This window comes from Dreissena polymorpha, chromosome 2, assembly GCF_020536995.1.
Source record: "Dreissena polymorpha isolate Duluth1 chromosome 2, UMN_Dpol_1.0, whole genome shotgun sequence".
Taxonomy (NCBI): domain Eukaryota; kingdom Metazoa; phylum Mollusca; class Bivalvia; order Myida; family Dreissenidae; genus Dreissena; species Dreissena polymorpha.
Window position 1 is genome coordinate 102,746,291 of NC_068356.1, and position 24,178 is coordinate 102,770,468.

The 24,178-nt window shown below is 37.8% G+C and overlaps 1 protein-coding gene across 1 annotated transcript in view; it reads left to right on the forward strand.

The window, feature by feature from the left end:
- Positions 1-23,366, forward strand: part of LOC127868318 (low-density lipoprotein receptor-related protein 4-like) — a 28,113-nt gene extending 4,747 nt beyond the window's left edge. The window contains exons 4-23 of the mRNA XM_052409967.1: positions 967-1,190; positions 2,077-2,329; positions 3,261-3,405; positions 4,841-4,954; positions 5,375-5,496; positions 6,280-6,427; positions 8,455-8,605; positions 9,026-9,163; positions 9,815-9,938; positions 11,789-11,945; positions 12,680-12,799; positions 13,390-13,626; positions 13,922-14,093; positions 14,292-14,422; positions 16,496-16,652; positions 16,893-17,005; positions 17,754-17,876; positions 18,622-18,675; positions 21,037-21,130; positions 21,733-23,366. Coding sequence (XP_052265927.1) covers positions 967-1,190; positions 2,077-2,329; positions 3,261-3,405; positions 4,841-4,954; positions 5,375-5,496; positions 6,280-6,427; positions 8,455-8,605; positions 9,026-9,163; positions 9,815-9,938; positions 11,789-11,945; positions 12,680-12,799; positions 13,390-13,626; positions 13,922-14,093; positions 14,292-14,422; positions 16,496-16,652; positions 16,893-17,005; positions 17,754-17,876; positions 18,622-18,675; positions 21,037-21,130; positions 21,733-21,931 — 2,976 coding nt within the window. The 3' untranslated portion in view covers positions 21,932-23,366. The remainder of the gene's footprint in view (positions 1-966; positions 1,191-2,076; positions 2,330-3,260; positions 3,406-4,840; positions 4,955-5,374; positions 5,497-6,279; positions 6,428-8,454; positions 8,606-9,025; positions 9,164-9,814; positions 9,939-11,788; positions 11,946-12,679; positions 12,800-13,389; positions 13,627-13,921; positions 14,094-14,291; positions 14,423-16,495; positions 16,653-16,892; positions 17,006-17,753; positions 17,877-18,621; positions 18,676-21,036; positions 21,131-21,732) is intronic.
- The last annotated feature ends 812 nt before the right edge of the window (positions 23,367-24,178 follow it).

Genomic DNA, 24,178 nt, shown 5'->3' on the forward strand with positions numbered 1-24,178 from the left:
TGATAAAGTTCATATTTCGCCAATACAACTGTTCCCTTCGCCTCGCTTGATTAAGTTCATCTTTCGCCAATAATAATATTCTCAACGCCTCGCATTACGAAATTCATCTTTCGCCAATACCAATATTCTCTACGCCTCGCCTTATAAAGTTAATCTTTCGCCAAAACCAAAATTCTCTACGCCTCGCATGACAAATTTCATCTTTCGCAAATACCAATATTCTCGACGCCTCGCATGACAAATTCATCTTTCGCCAATACCAATATTCTCTATGCCTCGTATGACAGAATTCATCTTTTGACAATACCAATATTCTCTTTGCCTCGCCAATACCAATATTCTCGACGCCTCGCATGACAAATTCATCTTTCGCCAATACCAATATTATCTACGCCTCGCCAATACCAATATTCTCTACGCCTCGCCAATACCAAAATTATCTACGCCCCGAAATACCAATATTCTCTACGCCTCGCCAATACCAATATTCTCTACGCCTCGCAAACACCAATATTCTCTACGCATTGTCGATACCAATGTTCTCTACGCCTCGCCAATACCTATATTCTCTACGCCTCGCAAATACCAATATACTCTAAGCCTCGCATGAAAAGCTCTTCTTTCGACAATACCAATATTCTCTACACCTTGCCAATACCAATATTCTCTACGCCTCGCCGATACCAATATTCTCTACACCTCGTCAATACCAATATTCTCTACGCCTCGCCGGTACCAATATTCTCTACACCTCGCCAATACCAATATTCTCTACGCCTTGCCGATACCTATATTCTCTACGCCTCGCCAATACCAATATTCTCTACGTCTAGCCTATACCAATATTCTCTACGTCTAGCCTATACCAATATTCTCTGCGCCTCGCCAATACCAATATTATCTACGCCTCGCCAATGCCAACATTCTCTACGCCTCGCCAATACCAATATCTAATCATCACCACAGGGTCTTAAACTGAACGGCACCACCGAGACGGAGACCCTATTCACGGGAACGTCCAGCATGGTGGAGGGGCTGGCGGTCGACTGGATCTCCAACAACATCTACTGGGCGGACTCGCTCTACGACTGGATCATGATCGGATCCATGTACACCAACCCCGGCTACAAGATCGTGGTCAGGGACGGGCTAACCGGCCCCAGCGGCGTCGCCGTCCATCCGGAGAAAGGGTGGAGTTTTATTAGAAACAGTTTTATTCGTCACGCAACGTTCATTTAATATTGTTTCAATGAATTCTCGTAAATTCTTTAATAAACAGGTCGATGTTTAAATGATCTCGCAAATATGTTGCCTCAGAAATGTGAATTATATTTTATTATATTATTTTCAGGTCTGATATTTTTTCTTTGTTGAATAATAGTTTAAAATCGATAATGTTGTATTTGGTCTGAATGACGGCAATTAGCCCTATGCTTAAATTCACGATTTTGACAGTGTCGTTATGTTCATAAACAATGCACTGATCAAGTTAATAGCGAAAATAGTATGTGCAATATGCGAGTTCGTTTTCTTTCAGTTAATTTAAGGGAATAAGGACAAAGTCTTTGATGAATAAAAATATAAATTCTCTGTTTTAAATTTGAATTAGCTCTTAACATAGTTTTCTTTTTTTGTACGAAGATCAATATTTCGCTGGATTGTGATAAATGTCGGGTTGCCGTAAACTTGCTTTGTATTATTAGGTTATATACGATAACATAATTATTCATTGTGTCTGCAAATTAACGATTACGACTTCCTTTTCACATTTAGAGGTATTGAAAAATACGAACGACAAATAAGAACGGGATTTGACAATTAAGGTTTATTCGTGTTGGCATAGGAGAAAAGGAATGCAACAATACGCAAAACAGTAGAAAGACATATGTCGTAATTGTCTATTTGTACGCGTTGTTTTGTCGTTCTGTGATGTCCTGCACGTTGGTGTCCTTAGACTTGAAGGTCGAACAACCCATTACACCAAGACAATTGCCTTTAAAGTCATGTCGCGTATATTTTGTATGAAGGAGAACGATTTACTGGTTATTATCCACTTATGTATTCATTACATTATAGCTATCTTTTTTGGACCGACACCGGAGCTTTCTCGAAAATCGAAGTTTCGGATTTGTTCGGACAAAACCGTCACGTGATAGTCGATACGGACATTCAGCATCCGCGCGGCATAACCATCGACTTCTCAGACGACACCCTATACTGGGTGGACAGCAAGAAGGACACGGTCGAGTGCGCAGGCTTCAACGGAAATAACCGAAGAGTTGTCGCCCATCAGGCGGGAACCATCTTCTTTGGAATAGCCGTATACGACGTAAGAACATATTGTTGCAGCTTTTATATTTTTTACAAGTTGTGGTCGTAGTCCCTTTGAATGTAAGGAAAGTTTAAATTGGAAGTAGTTGCAAAAGTCAATTGTACGCGGGTAAATAAAGGCTGTCGCATTAAAAACGCATTCGAGGCTCATAATGTATACAAAATATAAAGTATCAATAAATCTTTATTAAAAAAAATAAGTTTTGATAACTCACACTTAAAACTGTGATTGTGTGAAAAGATTTCATTTTAGGAATCTATTTCTGATATTTATTTTACAGCTGATTGATAGCATACGCTTAGTATTTACCGGTAGTAACTATACTTTCTGAGTTCAGAATATGTTTTACCCTCGAAAACATTATTCATTACTGGGAGCCATGATGTTTGTATCAAATTTGCTAACCTCAACCCTCCACTCAGTTTGATGATTTACTTTACAATGAGAATTGAGGGGTCACACATTGTATAAAAAGCTGCAATTTTCGATGAAACTTCCTTTAACGTTTCGTTCCGGGTCAACTTCCGTATGAAGTGACATAAACGTGAATGTTAACCCCAAAAACATAAGCATCTGCAATCGAAGTTTCATGTATTTTTAACATTTACATTAAAATGAAAATTCATTTATGAAACAAATACCATCGAATTTAACTATTTCGATAACTTTGCCGCTTATCCATTTGATCAGCGCTCTGGGAAAACGGGGCTTAATGCATGTGCGTTAAGTGTCGCCAAACATAAGCCTGTGCAGTTCGCACAGACTAAGCAGGAACGATACTCGCCGCTTTCATTCAACTTTCGTTTCAATGAAGTTCTTCTAAACGAAAATCCATTTATGCGGAAAGTGTTGTCCCTGATTAGCCTGTGCGCACTGCATGGGTTATTCTTTGGTGACACTTAACGCAATACAAACTCTGTCGTTTCAGAAATATGTGTTTGTGACCGAGCAGATGCAGGGCCATCTGCGCGTGTACGACAAGTTGTCCGGAAACAACGAGATAAACTACCAACTTGGCTACGTTCCCGATGGCATCGTTATGTATGACGAGACCCGACAGCCTGGAAACACCTGTAAGTGTTAAGGTTACGGTAGCTTAGTAGATAAGGTGTGCGCCCGACAACTTATAAACACTTGTAAGCTTTGACGTTGCGGTAGCGTAGTAGATATGTTGTCCGCTCGACAGCCTGTAAAACGCTGTTAGTGTTATGTGCGACGAGACAGTATGGAAACACCTGTAATTGTTAGTGGCCGTGGCCTAGTGGATAAGGCGTCCGCTTCGGGATCGGGAGATCGAAGGTTCGAGCCCCATGGGGAGCGTTTGTCGAAGGATGGATGTTTGTCATGGGACTTGTTCCGATATGACCGACTCGTGAGCCGCGAGCGTTAAACATGAATGGTTACCGACTTCTATCCGCCTGGCGCCTGGCATATTGATAGGAGTTGGGAGGTACATGGTTTACACGCCAAAAATGTCTCATAAGCCAAAACTGGCTGGCCCTTTCAATAGGGGTGACACTATAATAAAAAAGACCTGTTAGGGCTTAGTGGATATGATTTCCGCCCAAGTGATCGGGAGGTCCCGGGTCCGATCCACCGTTCGATCGTTTTCGATAACGTCTGCAGAGACATTAAGTATTGTTTCTACGCGAGAAACTGACTCAAGAGGATCTCAATAAGTCTAAGGCTCTCGGTGCAATCGATCATAAACACATAGGTTAAAAACAGTTCCCACTCACTAATCTTATTCCACGGTATACGCCAGAAACACCTTTAAGTGAGACATCCAACCCCTCAAATCTTATAACATCTTAAGACCCGACCAAACATATCTTGGTACACTTTTCACACCAAAAAGTAAACTTTTCTAATTGGGACATATAAGAAACAGCTGTAAGTTCGGCGCAATAAATTTTGTTAAAAGTAGTTTTACATTTACTTTACTATTAAAACAAAAGGAAACATCTTTAAATTCGTCTATAAACACTGTTGAAGGTTTTTCGTATTTCATTAAATGTAAATAAAAAACGAGAAGTATAGAATATATGTAACTATCGAGAATATACAAACTGAGCGACAGACACATGGACGCGTACAGAGACAGACTATTGAATGGATATTATTTGAAATGCATGCAATCAAAGGCTGCACACTTGAGCTATCAAACTTAACTCTGTCGCGGCTTGTGACGTCAACGGAAGTGGTAAGCTCGGTGTTAGCAAGCCCTACTACGTCGGCAACTTGTGCGGTTGCGGTGAGAAAATCAACTTCGGACACACAGTGACTATGCCTGTTGAAAGTTATTTATTTATAAACCAATAATACCTGTATACTTAATATGTCTTTATTACTGCGAAGCGTCGTATGACGTCAAAGAGGATGTGCAAATCTGTTTATTTACGACCCTCTGTCTGGATCGGTGTGCCGATGTGTTTGCAACAAACCTCGAACACTGAAACTTCCTATAGAAAGCCAAGTATGTAATGATATTATATTCATCTGCTGCAGCGGCGTGTGACGCTAAAGGGTGTGCCCAGATCTGCATTAACGATCCCCTGGCCGGGCCAGTGTGCAGGTGCGGTGAGAAACACCGGCTAGCGGAGGACGGAGTGTCTTGTTTAGGTAGAATAGGGCACATAGTCGTAAAGTTCTTAAGTGATATTGTAAGTGAATTCCGTGAATTTCGTTACATTTCAAGACTAAATTGTCACTTTATATATAACGGTAGTTCATGCAATTTGTTTTGCCCCATACAGTGTTTCTCTTGTTATAAATAATATTTCTTATTTTGGTATATTTGAAGTCAATACTTGGGACATTGAAAAGGGAACTTAAATCTAAATATTTCAATTGAATATGACTCATATTAAAATTTTACTTTTGATCTTTATTCATAAGGACCAAGAAGATAATTATGTTTCGCAAATAAAATGGCTATTGCACAGATCGGAAACTTAAATTAATACAAACACAATTTTATGAACAACTTGTTAGGTTACTAAAAACAGCCCTTGGTTTCCAGTTTGTTTTTGTTCTTTCCAGTTGAGCCTGGTTTCACTATTCCAAGTCACATGTACGGGATAGGGGACGCCATATGTCAGTATCCGGTCAATCTGCCGGACATGTCGCTGACCAACGTGTCTCTGGAGTCGCAGTGCTTTCAGGTTTTATGGCTACAGTGATTGAAATAAACCGCACTCTGGGAAAAAAACGGGGGTAAATGCATGTGCGTAAAGTGTCCACCAAGATTTAGACTGTGCAGTCCGCACAGGCTAATCAAGTACAACACTTTCCGCCCAGACTGGATTATTTGTTTAGAAGATACTTCTCTTAAACGAACAATTCCATAAAGCGGAAATGCCGTCTCTGAAAAGCCCGTGCGGACTGCACAGTCTAAATCTGGGACGACACTTTACGCACATGCATTAATCCCCGTTTTCTCAGAGCGCGGCTTATACAGTCTGTTTCAAAGTTCAAAACTGAGAATATGAATGCGTCTTCCAAGTCATAAATAGTTTACATACCTTTCAAAGCTTCTAGGTTTTGTCTAAAGAGTTACATTGAAGTTCAAATATCAAATATTTAATACAAATGTTTCTTTATTTTGGATTGATTATTTGGAGATATTATCGTATAAAGTGTTATCAACATTGTGAAAAATTGTATAAGATTACATATGTTTAACTTTGATCCAAATTGTGTTACATAGTGTTTAAAACAAACCGACGTTTAGAATCTTTAACTCGAATAAATCGGAGTTGTTTAATGGTTGTGGTCTCGACGTTTCAGACAGTATTTACGGCATTTTGCGGCAATCAGAATTTCTTCTAACCTATTGTCTGGGTAAATCTGTCGATGACCAGATCTAATTGACATGTATACACCATTTTCTGACGATTGTCCCACTAATTAATAGTTTATTAGCCATGTACGTTATCTATTTGTAGCGTGGGAGACGAGGACATTACGGTCTAGCGTTCAATGCACGAACGCACGAGCTTTTCTACACAGAAAACATTACCGGAAGTATCGGCCGAATCAACATCGACAACGATTTGGGAGATACCATCATTAAAGGAGTTGGTGATGTGCAGGGTATTTATTATTAGCAGTTTTTAGGCGTTAAACCTTCCGTTGACTGGGTCTCCGTATAGTTCATACAAAATTCACAATTGTTTGATACACCAAAATTGTTTTGGTGAATCTTTTCAACGATGTGGGGCAAATCGGTGTCTGAATTTAACGCTTCTGCAACCTTCTGCAACCTGAATTTTTCCAAAAACTTTTGTTTTTTTCGGGACAGTTCCGGTATGTTGAGCGATATTTCGGAATGTTGTGGAACCCATCGAATTACACTCGCCATCTTCGAAAAGCCGTCAGCGGTATTTCTTTATTTGTATCCGTCCCGAGCGAATCTTGCAGAAAACGCATAATGGGGATATTAGAGTTGACAAATATAAGATTGTGTATCTTTTTGTCGTGTACAAACTAAGGGCATGCATAAATATACATATTGTTTTGCTATTTATAATACATACAAGCGTTAATCTTGTAATACAATAATTAAAACTTTATCGTGAAAAAAAAAAAAACATCGAAAAAAACAAACAAATGCAGTTGGGAAACCGTAACAAAATACCTGCAAAAATATTCAAAAAAGTAAAGACATACATGTTTTCTTCCATTTAAAATTTTGGATATTACTGACCATATCATCTGAAAATCTTTTTTTACATACATGCTTTTCAACGGTGAAAAAAGTTACATAAAGCATATCAATTCAGCAATAGCTTTTCACACATTAGAAAACTTATTTCTATGATGCTCAAAGAACAATACTAAAAAAACTGAATAACGATAATTAACCCGTGTGCAAAGAGATATATTTACATAGTGTCGAATCATTTGCAATCGTGAATGACCAACCATTCAACAAGGGGCAAGGGTGAAGAGGACATGCTTAGCGTACAATGTAATTTGAATTGACCGGTTTGCCTAATTAATGGTTGGGCGGAAGCTATCTTGGTTCCGATTTCACGATCATCCACTTTCCATTGCCCTGTTTAGATGACCGCGTGTTGTATACAGCGGTCTTCACTGACCTTTGTAAAGCAACTCAAAGCATGATGGAAATGCACGTGTTTTAAACATTGATTAATTAACACGGAAATGTTAAAATGATTAACATGCGAATGTAGCTGTCAAGAGTAACCAAAACTGCAGACATTGTTTATGTATGTTGGTCATGTATCATATAAAAAGTAGTTACGCGTGCTGTTGTTGTCTGTGGATTTAAAGTGATAACAAAAGTTAAATCATTCAATATTTTGTTTACTTGAGTCCAAAAAAGAGTTGTTTACAACGTTCATGAAAAAAGTTGTATGTATTGTCCCGAAATGCTCTAACAGCAATTAATATTATATTGATGAATGATGTAATTTGTCAAATGTAGTGCTTGCGTTGTTTGGTAAAGATATATAAACCTGTTAATTGCGAGATTATCAAAGCCTTATTTAATAAACACTGGATAACTTTATTATCAAATGAGTCATTGCCAAGTTGTTGTTCTTGTTGTATCTGAGGGCATTTACATATTGTTGTTTCCAGATAAATATAACAGCCGTGTGAGCATTTTTCCTTGTTATCCTTGTTATATAATGAAGCCCTTAATTATAAAACGAAGAACTCGACAGCATGATGATCACGTGCTTTTTATTTTAATAAGAGATATATGTGGTCCATCGAAAATGTTTTTTTTCTCTACGAGGTATTTTATATTATGACATAACGTTAATGTTTATGCAAATGAAATCCGTTATGGTCAAGTATCGCCTCCATAGCATAATAAGTATGTTGTTGTTCGTATTTTCTGATGTTTCGCGATACAAACGTGTAGTCAGTACTATAATACATGTTGGCTAATGTTTCTTTCTAAATTAGCTAAATTATGGAAATATATTAAACCTCACAATATGCCTTGGTAAGAATTAGCATCTATGTCTTTTTGGAGTGGTAATGAGGTATTGCCTTTTCAAATTCAAACTTCAATTTAGTGTTTATTTACCAACAATTAAAAGTTGAAAATTATTTTTCTTAAATACTGCTTTATTCCCCATACGTAGCAATGGTACTAGACTGGGAAACTGGGAACCTGTTCTGGACGGATCGAACCTACAACCACATCTCGATGGCCAGAAGCGATGGCATGTACCCCACTGTCGTCATTTCCGGCCTGGATCTGCCAATTGGAATCGCCGTACACCCCGAACGAGGGTACTTTCTGTTTCCATCATAAAACATTAGCTGGTATTGTAAAAGCACTCGCAGTCCAAATTCGAGTTCCATTAATTCGACGGAGAGTCATTAAGATATGCAAAAGACAATGCAGCTGATTCGTATGGCTTTCAGTTGAAGATATGGCGTATTTGCTTAAGATTTTCAAATTTATTTTGTTTGTATAATTGTATAGTTATAAATGTTTACCCGTGTTTTTTAACGTGGGTATCATTGTTCTGTTTAAACAAAACGCTTCAAACAACAAAATATTTTGAATGGATTGGTTTCTATTGGATTTATACGCGATTATGCAAAAACGCTGTTTTTCTTTCAATGACATCTTTGTTGTATAATGTGCGGATACTTCATTTTTGGATTTGGTTTCAAATGTGTATTTTTTTATATTTTGGATTTCAGATTGTTGTTTTGGACGGAACAAAATGCTACGAAGGGCATATTTGTCGCCAGTATGGACGGGTCCAATAAGCGTGTGTTGGTGGACCAGGACGAAGTGGGCACGCCCAATCACCTTTATTTGGACTATTCCGCTGATAGGTAGGGCAGAAAACACAGAACCGAGCCGCATAATCGCATTCAATTGCGAATTTGGAGTATATACTGTAAAATGGATCGACAGAAAACACAGAACTCGGTCGCATTATAGCATTTTATTGCGACTTAAGAGAATGTACCGTAGTCCAACTTGTTGACGCTCTCAAATATTAAGCTACTTTCCAAAGAATTTAGCCCATATAAACAGTATCTCTAAATTCTTTGCGCGTCTTATAAATAAGACTAAATGTACCGCGGAACAAAAGGACGGAAAACATAGAAATCAGTCGCATACTCGCATTCAATCACGAATTTAGAATATACAAGTATACTGCTGGCCGGAAGCTTAGGAAACACAAAACAGAGTCTCATGCAAGGTTTTTTTTCAGTTCGGTGGATGCAACATAGATAACTCCAAAGTTAAAAAAGTTTAATCATATGTGATAACCAGCATATGCGTTTTTTGACAATAATTTGTTCTAAAATAATGCATGATTAAATTATTGCCTTAAGTTATGGCCTAGTAGTATATCAGAAAAGCCTTATTCAGACGGTATAAAACAATACTCTTGGAGAAAAAATTAAGAAAATACTATTTTCATTTTGGAGCAACTCGATGCGTCTCTGTCGATAATGTTTTTGCTTTCTATACAGATTATATTGGGCGGACTCCGGTTTGTATTCCGTGAAGTACGTGGAGCTCAATAACTCGCAGGTCTTCACCATCTACGACAGCGTCGAGACGATGGCAACCTTCAACGGAATAAGCTTTTATAAGGTTAGGACAGATGTATAACAACAATGCGAAATAAGCCTCATTTGAGTAAAGAGCTTGTAGTAAATGTTTCTGTTCAAAACGAGGCATCCGTCGGCTTGCATTAAGAACTCTGTTAGTTTTTTTTTATGAGATAACTTGATCTGGAGAAGATGCTAGCCTGTTCATCATTATTTGACCATTTATACCCAGCTATTTTAAGCATAGTATACAGTGTAATATACGGTATAAATAAATGTATATATCTATCGTGATGCCAACAGTAAATCAGTGAATATCCGACACACTTGTGTCATCAATCAAATCTCAATGGTAAAAGTAGGCTCAGTTGAAACCCGGCTGTCCCAAAATATTACGGACAATTGTTGCAGAATAAGTTTTGTATATAAACATATTTTATATTTAATATTTCTGCTGCAAATTCAAAATGTTTAATGGTATTTTATTTGAAATTCTGCAATACTCATGCGCTCAAAAACAGAGCTTTTCAAAATGTCCATTCATCGATCATATCATTGAATTGGATCATTATTCTACGGAGGCACTAAGGCGACATCACCGCTCCAAAAAAAAAAGTCGGGAAAACACAAGTTATGTTTTCGCGTCGCCAAAAAAAATTAACTCGGGGAAACACAAAATAAGTCTGTTTTTTAAGTTATTTTTTTTTTTGGCGACGGGAAAACAAAAGTTCTGTTTTCACGTCTTTTTTTTTTGGAGCGGAAAACACAAGTTCTGTTTTCCCGTCTCTTTTTTTGAGACTTGAAAACACAATCGCTATATTGTGCGCACAAGATAATCGGCCAATCACAGACGCGGATTATATGGAGGGAACATTTGAAAACGTCCTAAAGGCAAGTTCTGATATAACAAAACATACTACTACTACTACTACTACTACTACTACTACTACTACTACTACTACTACTACTACTACTACTTCTACTACTACTACTACTACTACTACAACTACTACTACTACTACTACTACTACTACTACTACTACTACTACCACGACGACGACGACGACGACGACTACTACTACTACTACTACTACTACTACTACTACTACTACTACTACTACTACTACTACTACTACTACTACTACTACTACTACTACTACTACTACTACTATTACTACTACTATTACTACTACTACTTCTACTACTACTACTACTACTACTATTACTACTACTACTACTACTACTGCTGCTGCTGTTGTTGCTGCTTCTGCTGCTGCTACTACTACTACTACTACTACTACTACTACTACTACTTCTACTACTACTACTTTTACTACAACTACTACTACTACTGCTGCTGCTGTTGTTGCTGCTTCTGCTGCTGCTACTACTACTACTACTACTACTTCTACTACTACTATTACTACTACTACTACTTCTACTATCGCTACTGCTACTGCTGTTACTGCTCCTCCTCCTCCTACTACTACTACTGCTACTGCTACTGCTGCTACTACTACTACTACTACTACTACTACTACTACTACTACTACTACTACTACTACTACTACTACTACTACTACTAAAACAGAACTTTTGTTTTCCCGTCGCCAAAAAAAATAACTCCTGAAAACAGTCTTATTTCGTGTTTCCCCGAGTTAATTTTTTTTTTTGGCGACGGGAAAACATAACTTGTGTTTTCCCGACTTTTTTTTGGAGCTGTGATGTCACCTTAGTGCCACCGTATTATTTAGCTTCCCCAATTAATCTTAATTTAAATCACCGAGAATCAAAATGTATACTTTACATGAAGCCTTAAAGTTTTCAACACGGAAATAAGACAATCGCAAAAATGTAAAGTTTTGACAGCAATTGTATGCTTCTTTTTTTAAGGACTATTTGATATGGACGGACAAAGACGACGTGAAGAACGGAATCCACGCCGCCCGGCTAGACAAGCAGGAGAAGGTGCGCGGAATCCTGCATCCGGGTTCCGGGCTCGCTTCACAACTGATCACGTTCGACATCAACAACCAACCAGAAATGACAAGTGCGTAAAATGGGAAAGGATAACGATGAATTAAATAAAGTATTATCATCGAACGAGCATTATTCCTTATACCAACACAGTTTCATTCTGGAATAAGTTCTCGATAGATTGTTGAACGCCCATAATCGAGTTGGGAATAAACATTCTCAAATATCAGAATATATATTTTTGACAACAAAATTCCAATACTTATTTTAAAAACCATATTCCCTAAATTCTGAATTAAACTTTTGTTTAATGAATGATATCCATCATAAAATTTTCAACTATCGCCGGTCTTTGTACTTATGCTTTCTAGCTTACAACGGACGATTATATTGGTTGCACTGTCTCTTACTGAATTGTACTGTGTGATACGGGGTCAGTAAACAAATAGTTAGCGATAGCGCTGCTCGAGCATAATATAAAATGACTTCCCTGTTTCACACCATTTGAGGTCAGTATGAAGCCGTGTAACGTATTAACCTAACCGAGCATTCCCCTTCATCCACGTAATGACTGGAGAACACAACACGTTATTATGTGTTTTTTAACGTCGCCTTGTTTGCATCCGCGACGTCATTAAACGTTACTAACATCCTTATATCAAAAGCTGTCCACCTAAAATATGCAAACAGTACAGCCAGTAAGTGACCTGGCTGAGCCAATTTGAGTATTCTGTTTTAAGTAATAAAAAAACGGTTTTCATGGCCATTTAATACATGGTATTTACGTTAACTTGCTTTTACACTTAGGCGCATGCGCTGACAACGGCTTCTGTGAGCACATATGCATACCGACCTCAAACGAGACGTACATTTGCGCGTGTGGAGTGGGTTATACATTGGATGACAACTTACGAACATGCTCATCGTGTAAGTTGAAACCAAGTGTGTTTTTGTCCGTTTAAATCATTAAGCTTCCTTTTGCAGTAGACCAACTACCTCCCGTTTCTGTTGTACCATTTATATCCCAATCCTTTTAATTCTGACCCTTACTTCATTGTTTGGCATAAACTACCTTACCTTTTGTTTGATGAACCCCTTCATTTAGTGTTTTAAACATCCCTTGATTGTGTATCATTTACTGCCATGACATTTTTTAAAAATAATTTATTCTAATCGGGTTAATCATGAGTTCCAAAGCTTGCTTTACCTACTTGCCTTTCTAATAAATTAATTATTACCCTTGGTTTTAATTGGCCTCCCTTTTAGTGTGTATCCGTTAAAAGTTACTTCCCCTTGCTTGGTTTACAAGTTCTTAGTTTATTCTAATACGTTTTATACCAGTTATAACTCACTAACACCCTTACAGATTTCATTTATCATCTTTAAATTGGATAAGGCATTTACTAACATTGATTCAGCGTATAACATGTAAGCATTTACTTACTTAGCTTATATGTGTAATATGTATTTAGAATATTCGATGGATTTCTTTGGAACGGCGTATATTTCCATTACAGATGTCAAGTTCGACAACTACGTCGTAGCAGTTGATTCTTACCAGAAACAGATCTATCAACTCGACCTGACTTCCGGTGACGTCAGCGCTATCCCGTTGTCGCAGTCGTACAAGGGAGTTGCCCTTGATATCCACAAGGTGACCGGACGTCTCTATTGGACCGACAACTCGATGGGCGTCATTGTGACGTCAAATATTGACGGAAGCGACGAAACAATATTTCGCAAACTTCCAAACGGTAATCAAAAGATAGTTTGCATCGTTTAATTGAATATGTTTGTATGAATTTGTATTGTAGTCTGATCTAATGTAGTACAGAAAACACAAAATGTTCATCCCGCCAAAGCACTTTTCAGCATAGTTAAAAGTAACTATTGTTTTTAATGATATAATTACTTTATAATAGCTAGTATTTATTGAAATATTTTTTTTGTAAATAATTTTTATATAGCTCGAATTCCTCGGAGTACTTCAACATAAATCTCGTGCATACATGTATTTGTTAAACTCTTTCAAAATTGCGTCGGCTTCAGATTCCATTTCGGATGGACTAGCCGTTGATCACGTAAACCAGCTGTTGTTTTACACATGCACACATTATGACGTCATCATGGTGGCGTCACTCTCAAATCCCGCCATCTATCGGACAATTGTGAACGAGAGTTTGGACGAGCCGCGAGACATCATTGTGAACTCCGAGACTGGGTACGTTTACACATATAACTTTATCGTCGTAAACGCAGTATGCATGTATAAATAAGAAACCCACGTTTCGGCAAAGTAAATATACATAATGCCTACAATAATCGTTATTGTTTTATTACCTATTTACTCGAACAACGGATTTCAATGAGCGGGGAGATTTGCCCACCAATTATTTAAATTCAAATATTTAAATTGCAGTCGGATCTACTGGACGGACTGGGGTCTAGAGCCTAAGATCGAGACCGCGACCATGGACGGCGGCAACAGGAGCGTCGTACACCGCCCTGACAACGGTTCTTGGCCAAACGCTCTCGCTTTAGACACAAACAGTACGGGTGTTCCCTATTGTGGCTCGATTGGTCATTGTCGACTCGGGTACTACTTGAAAGTACTCCGGGTACTTTAAAGTATACTAGCATGTACCCCGGGTACGAAAAATATACAAAAATATACCCAGCCAATATTGGAATGTACCCGATTTGTATTCCTTCCCAAAACCGATGTCGCAAAACATAACGAAATAAAATAGTCTTTTAATAAAACGTGCCTAAGCTTTTTGGAATATAAATTCAATAATGAGAGTCCGTTTTGCTGATTATTGACATAAATAAGAACATAATTTGAAAAATTTAGCCGACAACGACAAATTTAGCGTAAGTATTCCCGGGCACGTATAGTATATTTACCGTACCCGGGGTACATTGAAGTATACGTTAGAGTACCTTGGTTTTTTTTTTAGCAGTACCCGAGCCAACAATGACCAATCGAGCCCTATTGTGGATAAAACTTGTCAGATAGCGTCTCAAAGTCGAATGCTCTCGCAGTACACACCAACAGCACGCGCATTCTCAATTATGAATAATATAAGTCAATTAAAGCTTCACCCATTACTTTGTATCGCGAGAGCAGTGAAAACATTTTTTCTTCGAGTGAGATATTAATGCAAATAGAAAACCTTTATGATTTTTTCTACTTACAACTAAACTGTGGTATTTCAACTTAAGGTAGCGCACCTCTAATGGGCACATATCCAAATATAATCTAATTAATTATTTTCTTAATCAGCATCATTTCACTGAACTACATGCAAATTTTTAGGTAGGCTTTCCATGCTTTTTAAAAAAATATACCGATTTTTTCAAAACCACCCCCACGCTCGGCTTTTGTCCAGTTTATTTTCAACCCTGGGGTATATAAAAGTTCCATAATTCATTCAAATTTCCAAATATGGGCATGCAGTTGGTGTGTACAGATGCTGTAAAGGTGTTTACAGTTTAAACATGATGAAATAAGTATTCTTTTACAGACATTTATTTTTTACAAATTTTTATCTATGGAAGAGCGCCATGAAATGTAAGTGATTTCAGCCAAGTAAAAATAGGGTCGGTTGAAAACAAAGTGTCATAAAATTCAAAATGGTATCATTTAAGTCATATTTTAAACTTAGTTTTTATAGAAACACTATATACAGCAAAAATACCAAGAACTAGACTGATTTACCGTTTATTTTTTAAATAAAAATAAAAATGCAACATGCATGGTTCGTATTTTCAACAGTAAATCACCAAATTTCGCCATAACGTTGTTTTAATTTTAATAATTGAAGAATGTGCAGAAAAATTGCAACATATTTAACAATAAATATAGCTTATATGCCATATTAAATCAAATTACGTTAGAAAATAAATAAAACGCGTCGCAAAAAAGTATACGTCGTCGGCAGGATTCGAACCTGCGCGGGAATATCCCAAAAGATTTCTAGTCTATCGCCTTAACCACTAGGCTACGGCACCTACTGGTAGGCTCTTCAACCTTCGAAGAAATCGCGGGAAATCATTAGAGGTGCGCTACCTTAATAAACATAATATCCTCCATTATATAGGCACCACTTATTACCTACAGCATCTCATGTCTTGACAAAACAGAAATATCAGCCAAACGATCCGATCTTCCTTTTTCCCGTTATCTAGCAGTGGCTATTTTCCGATCGATATTTTCCTGTTACTATGATATGTTACAATATTTATTAAGTGCATGTTCGATATTGTTTCGTACTTACGGTGTGAACAGAATGCACATACTGACTCATAAATTACAATCGAGAATCCCTATAAAACATCAAATGAGCCTCGCTCTGTGAACTTGTGGATTAATGAATGTGCGTAAAGTGTCTTGTCAGATTAGCCTGTGCAGTCCGCACAAGCTAATGAGGGACGATACTTACCGCCCGCCATTATGAGGTTTTCGTTAAAAAAAGTCTCTTCTTCGCAATACTCCAGTTAAGGCGGAAAGTGTCGCTCCTGATAAGCCTGTGCGGACTGCATAGGCTAATCTGGGAGGACACTTTACGCACATGCATTTAACCCTCTTTTCTCATAGCGAGACTTAAATATTTGTTCCAGCCATGATGCTTTATTGGATCGATGCGAAAACCGAAATAATTGGGCGCATCGACCTTGTGACCCTGAAGAACAGGGCCATCTACTCGGAGCCTCGGGCGCATTTCTTCGGACTCGCTTTGCTGGACGGGTACCTGTATGTAACAGACTGGTTCAGAAAGTAAGTGCTTTATATTAATATTTGTAGTTTTGAAAAAAGGGCTTTGTAAATAATGCCCTGCATGAACTTTAAAATTCAGTTTAATAGTAAATAAATAATTCCCCCAAATTGTGGAAAGTCTTGCTCACAAACAGGAATTTCGCTTCTAGAGCCTTTATTTTTATTAATATTTAAAACATATTAAATATTTAACATCGATATGTCATTTATGTGTTATTTGCACATGTCAATAAATTGCAGGTACGTTACACGTATAAATATAAACGGTGGGAACACGTTAGAACAGATCGGTCCAAGCAAGTTTGCAAGATTGAACGGGGTAGCGGGCTTTAAAAAGAGCACAGTTAAAACAGGTAACTTCACGTTCTCATTACATCATCAGATACAAATAAAAGTTTGAATGGGTGTATACTGCAACCATTGGACTGGGTCGGTCTGTGGGCTGTCCGTATCGACTGCTCTATTGGTTCGATTTCCATAGGGTCCGATAATAACTCTGACACATTTCACAACATTTTTCTTGACCTTTATAAACATCAAATTTTTCAAGCCTGTCATTATTTTAAAGACGGATATGTCCTCTCTAAATTATTCAATAAAAATACTTTATCGCAACTTCTAAGGAAATATAATCCGCTCAAATGCCATTACCTAAGGAAAACAGGGTTACGGCAGTGAAATTTGAACAAAAGAATAGAACTTCAATAAACGCATTCCAGACGTGCATCTTTTAATCTAGTCCCGAAAGAAATTTTGCAGACACACGTGGGTACACCAAATATTCACAAAAGCATGGGTGCGATCTCTTAAAAGCTTTTTAACCATAAGAGAAAAGCAACGTGAAAGTGATCCATTTGTTGTCCACACTTAGATGAAAGCTAAAGGAATAACTTACTCCAAAATTAATCATTCATATTTTACAAAGTATAAATGTCCATATGCCACAAAATGTGTTTCCTTATTTCGGCGGGATCAAGTGTTTAGTAAGATGTGTGCGTATTGTTGCCGTTGCTTTTCGTTGTTATAGTTGTTATGGTAGTTGACAATATATGATCAAATGCCCATTTGTCATTCGATGAATTATTCGTTCTCCGGTTTCAGTGTTCAGTAAATGTTTACAAATCGACTGCAGTAACCTGTGTTTACCAGTTTCCGACTCTGACTACAAGTGCGCATGCTCAGATGAAGGGAAGAACGGCATCATACCGTGCGCGGAATTGAACGGTATAGATCATCATGTGTGCATAAAACGATGAGCCTGCATTTGGGAAAACTGGGTTTAATGCATGCGCGTAAATTGTCGTCACAGATTAGTCTGTGCAGTCCACACGGCTTATCAGGAAGGATGCTTCCCACTTTTACGGAATTTTTCGTTAAAAGGAAGTTTTTTAGCGAAAAGTGCTATTGCGAAAAGCGGACTGAATAGTCTAATGAGGGACGACCCTTTACGCACATGCATTAAACTTTCTAAGAGCGAGGCTCATATGAATTCTTTAATTTAATACATAGTTCAATTAATAGTAAAAATTAACGCGTTGTATAAATTGTTACCCATTGGATAGGTAATTATGAATTATTTGTATACACGTTATAAATTTCGTGATATATTGAACAGACGAAAAAAAATAAATTAACGCAGTTATTTCGTATTAATATTGACTAACTTTGTCTGGTCCTATAATTAACATGTGTGACAACTTAATACAGCCTCCATGTATAACTGTCATACATCGTAATCGTAGTTAAAAATGGAATATATAATGTATTCACAAATTAAATTATTCATATGTATAAGAATCACTGCTAAAACAATCCTCATTAAATTACTGTTTTATGTTTGAATATTGGGATTTATTTATTAAACGAGATAAAAAGATATTTTAATAATGAGATATTTTGGCTTTTTTCGATTTAGTTAGTACCGCACATTTTGCACGTTACATTCATTTGACGGTGTTGTTTATTTCAGTGATTGATAATATACTTGTTAACCCGGCGAGGAGCCATATGACAAACGAACGAGGTCAGTTTGAAAACAAACGTTTTTTTGTTTTATATCATAAGGTTTAATACAAATTCGAGCTGGAAACTCACTAGCTTATTTTAACAACAGTGAAGGAAATGTTACAACAAGCCATTGTATCACGATTGAGCCAAGGCTTATGACTCTGACTTCAAATCTGTGAACATCACAATACCTTGATTAGCTATTGAGTAGTAAAGCCTGATGCAATATCCACAGCGAACATCACACAATAAACAAAATTCGTCTAATAAGATGCAAAACACTACACAAATGGATTTTGGAAAACTATTGTTTGGCCTCAGTCATGGATACAAGTCGATGTATTTTGTAGACCAATTCAATACTTTAAATCACTTTCAGGGCATAACGTTCGTATAACCTCTTAAAGTCATTCAATCGATACAAATATTGCATTAAACTTTCAAAATTCAACTATTGTAAGTCCGAATTTCAAAATGATGATTAACCGTTTGTTTTTACCGATTAACACTCCTGTATATTCTTTGACAAATATACTGGAATTATCCAAACATTGCTTGATGCACACCAGTATTTATGGATGTACATGGATGGCATAATAAACTAGAAATGGCGCGGCAGAGGCCGACGCGTATCCCCACGCCGCATGTTTGACCCAGGGGCGCCCCAGGGTTGGTAATGGGGCCATGCATAGTTGAGATTGACCGTTTTGTCATAAGAGAAGTTCAGTATCAATTAGAAGTGAATCGTTGTAGAAATGAAGAAATTATAGTAAAAGACAATTTTGGGTGGGTGTGGCCTATTATGGGCGGGGCGCCCCAGGGTTGGTAATGGGGCCATACATAGTTGAGATTGACCGTATTGTCATAAGAGATGTTCAGTATCAACTTGAAGTAAATCGGTGTAGAAATGAAGAAATTATAGTAAAAGGCAATTTTGGGTGGGCGTGGCCTATGTGGGCGGGCGCCCCAGGGTTGGTAATGGCGCCATGCATAGTTGAGATTGACTGTATTGTCATAAAAGAGGTTCAGTATCAATTTGAAGTAAATCGGTGTAGAAATGAAGAAAATATAGTAAAAAGCAATTTTGGGTGGGCGTGGCCTATGTGGGCGGGACGCCCCAGGGTTGGTAATTGGGCCATGCATAGTTGAGATTAACTGTATTGTCATAAGAGAGGTTCAGTATCAATTTGAAGTGAATCGGTGTAGAAATGAAGAAATTATAGTAAAAGGCAATTTTGGGTGGGCGTGTCCTATGTGGGCGGGGCGCCCCAGGGTTGGTAATTGGGCCATGCATTGCTGAGATTGACCGTATTGTCATAAGAGAGGTTCAGTATCAATTTGAAGTGAATCGGTGTAGAAATGAAGAAATTATAGTAAAAGGCAATTTTGGGTGGGCGTGGCCTATGTGGGCGTGGCCTATGTGGGCGGGGTGCCCTAGGGTTGGTAATGGGGCCATGCATAGCTGAGATTGACCATATTGTCATAAGAGAGGTTCAGTATCAATTTGAAGTGAATCGGTGTAGTAATGAAGAAATTATAGTAAAAGGCAATTTTGGGTGGGCGTGGCCTATGTGGCCGGGGCGTCCCAGGGTTGGTAATGGGGCCATGCATAGTTGAGATTGACCGTATTGTCATAAGAGAGGCTCAGTATCAATTTGAAGTAAATCGGTGCAGAAATGAAGAAGTTAATGTAAAATAACATTTAAAAAATCAGTGAAAATCTCTGACCCAGCCCGCCCCAACCACCATAACTTTTGACCCAAGGGTGAGATCGAAATTCCGTCACTGTCACCGTCGCACATATGCTCATAGCTACCATGTATATTAGTTTCAAGGTTCTAGTGCTAATAGTTTAGGAGAAGCAGGTGGCCAGGACAGACGGACGGACGGACAGACGCTCATCAACACAATATCCCCACTTTTTCTCCGAAAAACGTGGGGATAATAACTATGGTATAATCAAACCGAACGCTTTAAATAATATATATTGATTACTCATTCTGTTGAATATCATGTCCAATATCATAACATGCTCAAACTTTCACAGTTGAATATGAGCCGCGCTCTGGGTAAACAGGGCTTAATGCATGTGCGTAAAGTTTCGTCCCATATTATCCTGTGCAGTCCACATAGGCTATTCGGTGACGAAACTTTCCGCTTGTATGTATTTTTAGTCTAAGTTTGCTTCTTAGCGACACTCCAATTGAGGCGGAACGAGTCTTCCCTGATTAGGCTGTGTGGACTCCGTAAGCTAATCTGGGACGAAACTGTATGCACATGCATTAAACCCCGTTTTTAACAGAGCGAGACTTAAAAAATATATATATATATATATATAAGCGCATATATATCATTTCTATAATGATTCCTCTTGCAGACGGCTCTCCCGCTCTCACTATAGGCTTATCAGTTCTGGGTGTGGTCGCCGTCATTGTTATTGTTGTCGCCGGCGTGTATATCTACAACAAACGGTAAGGCACATTCTTAGCTAAAATTATTTTCAGTCATAAAGTTCTTTCACTAACACCGTGCACATGCTGCAAGTGTTCTGCATTATTTAATGATTAAGTTTATAGTGTAAACATATTGAGTGTAGCTCGATTGCACCGAACGCCTCACGCTTATTCAGACACTCTCGAGTTCATGTCCTGGGTTGAACAAGTACTTGGTATGTTTTGGAGGTAAAGGGGTATCTGAATAATACTTCCACAGTGGAGATCGAACCCATTAACTCCCATACTTTCTCGTCATTGGCAAACACCATATCCACTACGCCAGACAGGTTTCTTTTTTCATCGTGCCTTAAAAAGGTGTAATTCTGCTGCTCTGGTGTTCCTCAAAAACTGAGTGATAAAGTAGAAATTGAACGTTAATATCATTATGAGTAATATTATTGTCTTTTTATTTTAATTTCGATGGGCTAAGATAGAGGTTTGGGATATCATCGATAAGCTTATTACATAGACCGCTCCAAGGCGGTCACCCCAGCTTTAATAGTGATGTTCTTTTAAATGTTATATTGTTGCATAGTATCGTATTATTAAGGAAATTGGTGCACGTTCGCACGTTTCAGGTTCCGCGCGGACAACATCTCCCACGACCGGCTGGTGGAAGACACGAATCGCGTGGACACTTTCTACAGGATCACGTTTCCGGATAGAGGCAATAGGGAGGAGGCGAACTTTGATTCCGGCATTGAAAACCCGTCGTTTGACTGCAGCATCGAGGACGTGAGGGGCGGGGCCAACCTTGTCAGATATTCGCCTATGTAATGATCTGTAGAATCTCGTTCTGAGAAAACTGGGCTTCATGCATATTCGTAATGTTTCGTCCCAGTTAAGCATGTGCAGTCCGCACAAGCTTATCAGAGACGACACTTTCCGCTTTTATGGATTCGTTTATTTAAATGTAGTTTCTGCAAAAACGAAAATCCAGTCGAAGCGGAAACCGTCGCCCCTGATTAGCCTGTATTAGATTAGATTGCACAAGCTTATCTGGGACGACTTTTTACGCGCATGAATTTAGTACAGCTTATGTTTGCGGCGTGACTTCTCTTGTCCGATACCCTCCAATCAAAGCATGCGCAGCATCTAGGACCTTGTCGCTTATTGGTCTATGTTATGGTAACAAGGACGTGAAGAAAAATCTGACGAGCGAGATTATTTCGTAAAGTCTTTCTTTGTGCAATAGGTTTATTTAATCCCCTCCAAAAAGTATTCCAGTTGAGCTTCATCTTTCAATATTTTAATTGTGTTGTAAACTTTGTTGAAGTTCGATTTCATCAAAAAACCAAAGTCTTACATCCGCACTTTCAAGTCTGTATCTTGTGAAGAAACCTTGCGTGGTGTATTTTGGTCGACCTCTGACCGAATTCTGTACCTTCTGGTGACATGTCAGCCACATTACAACCCAGTTTAACCCATAACGATCATTTATTTATTTTTCTATTTTCATATTTGTACATTGAAATACAATGATACTTTCCGTGACAGATAACAACTTTGTTTTTTAATGTAAAGTGTCCATTTCGATAACAATATCGTGATAACAAGAAAACAGTGACCCATGTTACGGTGATGAACATTTCACCAAGTCAATAAACTTAAACTTCAGCAACACGATTATTGGCTAACATGTATTCTCAAGCGTTTGTCTTTAATATATTAATACACTGTCGAGGCATTCCGTGTGGAGTCCGGTATTATAAAGCCGTTAACTCGAAATTTATTATTTCTTTATTGAATACAAACATTTATTATCAAGTGCTTTTCATAATTATTAGTATTGTACATATACATATTTTGTCGTATATTTTGTATAGTTTTGTACAATTATTCAATGTCAAATTTATGCAAAGTCATTTACTCACTACATACTTTTATGTATATTTCATTTTTGCGAATAGTCAAGCAAACACTTGTAAGTTAATTGAAGCACGCTCTGGGAAAACGGGTCTTAATGCACATGCTGATTTAGGCCGACACTTTTCGCACATGAATTAAGCACCGTTTTGCCAGAGCGCGACTCAATTATAGATAGCTCCCTTAAAATATACACACTGTGTAAAATATTTTTTTAAGCAAATAAGCAATAGAACAGCTAGTTTAAGAGCTGAATATTTACCCATTGTATGTATTGTATTTATAGCATGTGTATACCTTCCTTCTTATTGTGGTGTAAATAAATAAATAAAATAAAACAACTTGATGTTTGAGTTTGTATACATTTAAACCTAATATAATAGATTTGTGTATACATTTGTACATATTAGTCTTGTCCATATTAATCTAACATAAAACTTATACATTTTCTGCATTATAAAGTCACTCTTGCGTGAGTTGTTAGAAACGTGAGTTGTTCGAAACCGAATGCATACAATATGTCTACATACCATAAGTGGAAATGTAAAACTTAAACCTCAGTATATCTTATTCACTACATCTCTATGTAATATAAGCCCCAGCATATAGGTTTATCATTTGCTAGTATGACACGTTCACTATTTTCTTGAAAATTAAGCAGCCTAAACACAACTTACATTAACGTAACTATGGTGCTACACGACCTTCAGGGCAAAACGCTCGGGATATAGAAATTAGTGTCGAACTTCCAATTCACATTAAAATATTGTTTTGTACAACTTCACGCACTTGGCGTAAGCGAGAGCTGTATTCAGCTGTATTTATGCTCTCGTCCATGTATCATTCCATTTTGCCTTTTTGTTCGGTGTATTTGATCTCATAATATCTCTAACACTACAATAATTTTAGAAATACAAAAAAAAAGTTTTCACTGAATAAATAATAGCCGCATCATGCGAAAATGTATCTTATGCCATGTGCTGCCGAAACAGCTCCAGACAAGCCTCCGCATCCGCACAGTCTGGTCAGGAGCTACCCTGTCCACTAATGAGACCAAGAAACCTTGCGTGACTTTGGAGCCGGCAGGGTACATTGTAGCTCACGATTGCACAGGCTGGTATAGAGCTACATTGGTAGCATACCGTATAAGGCCCATCT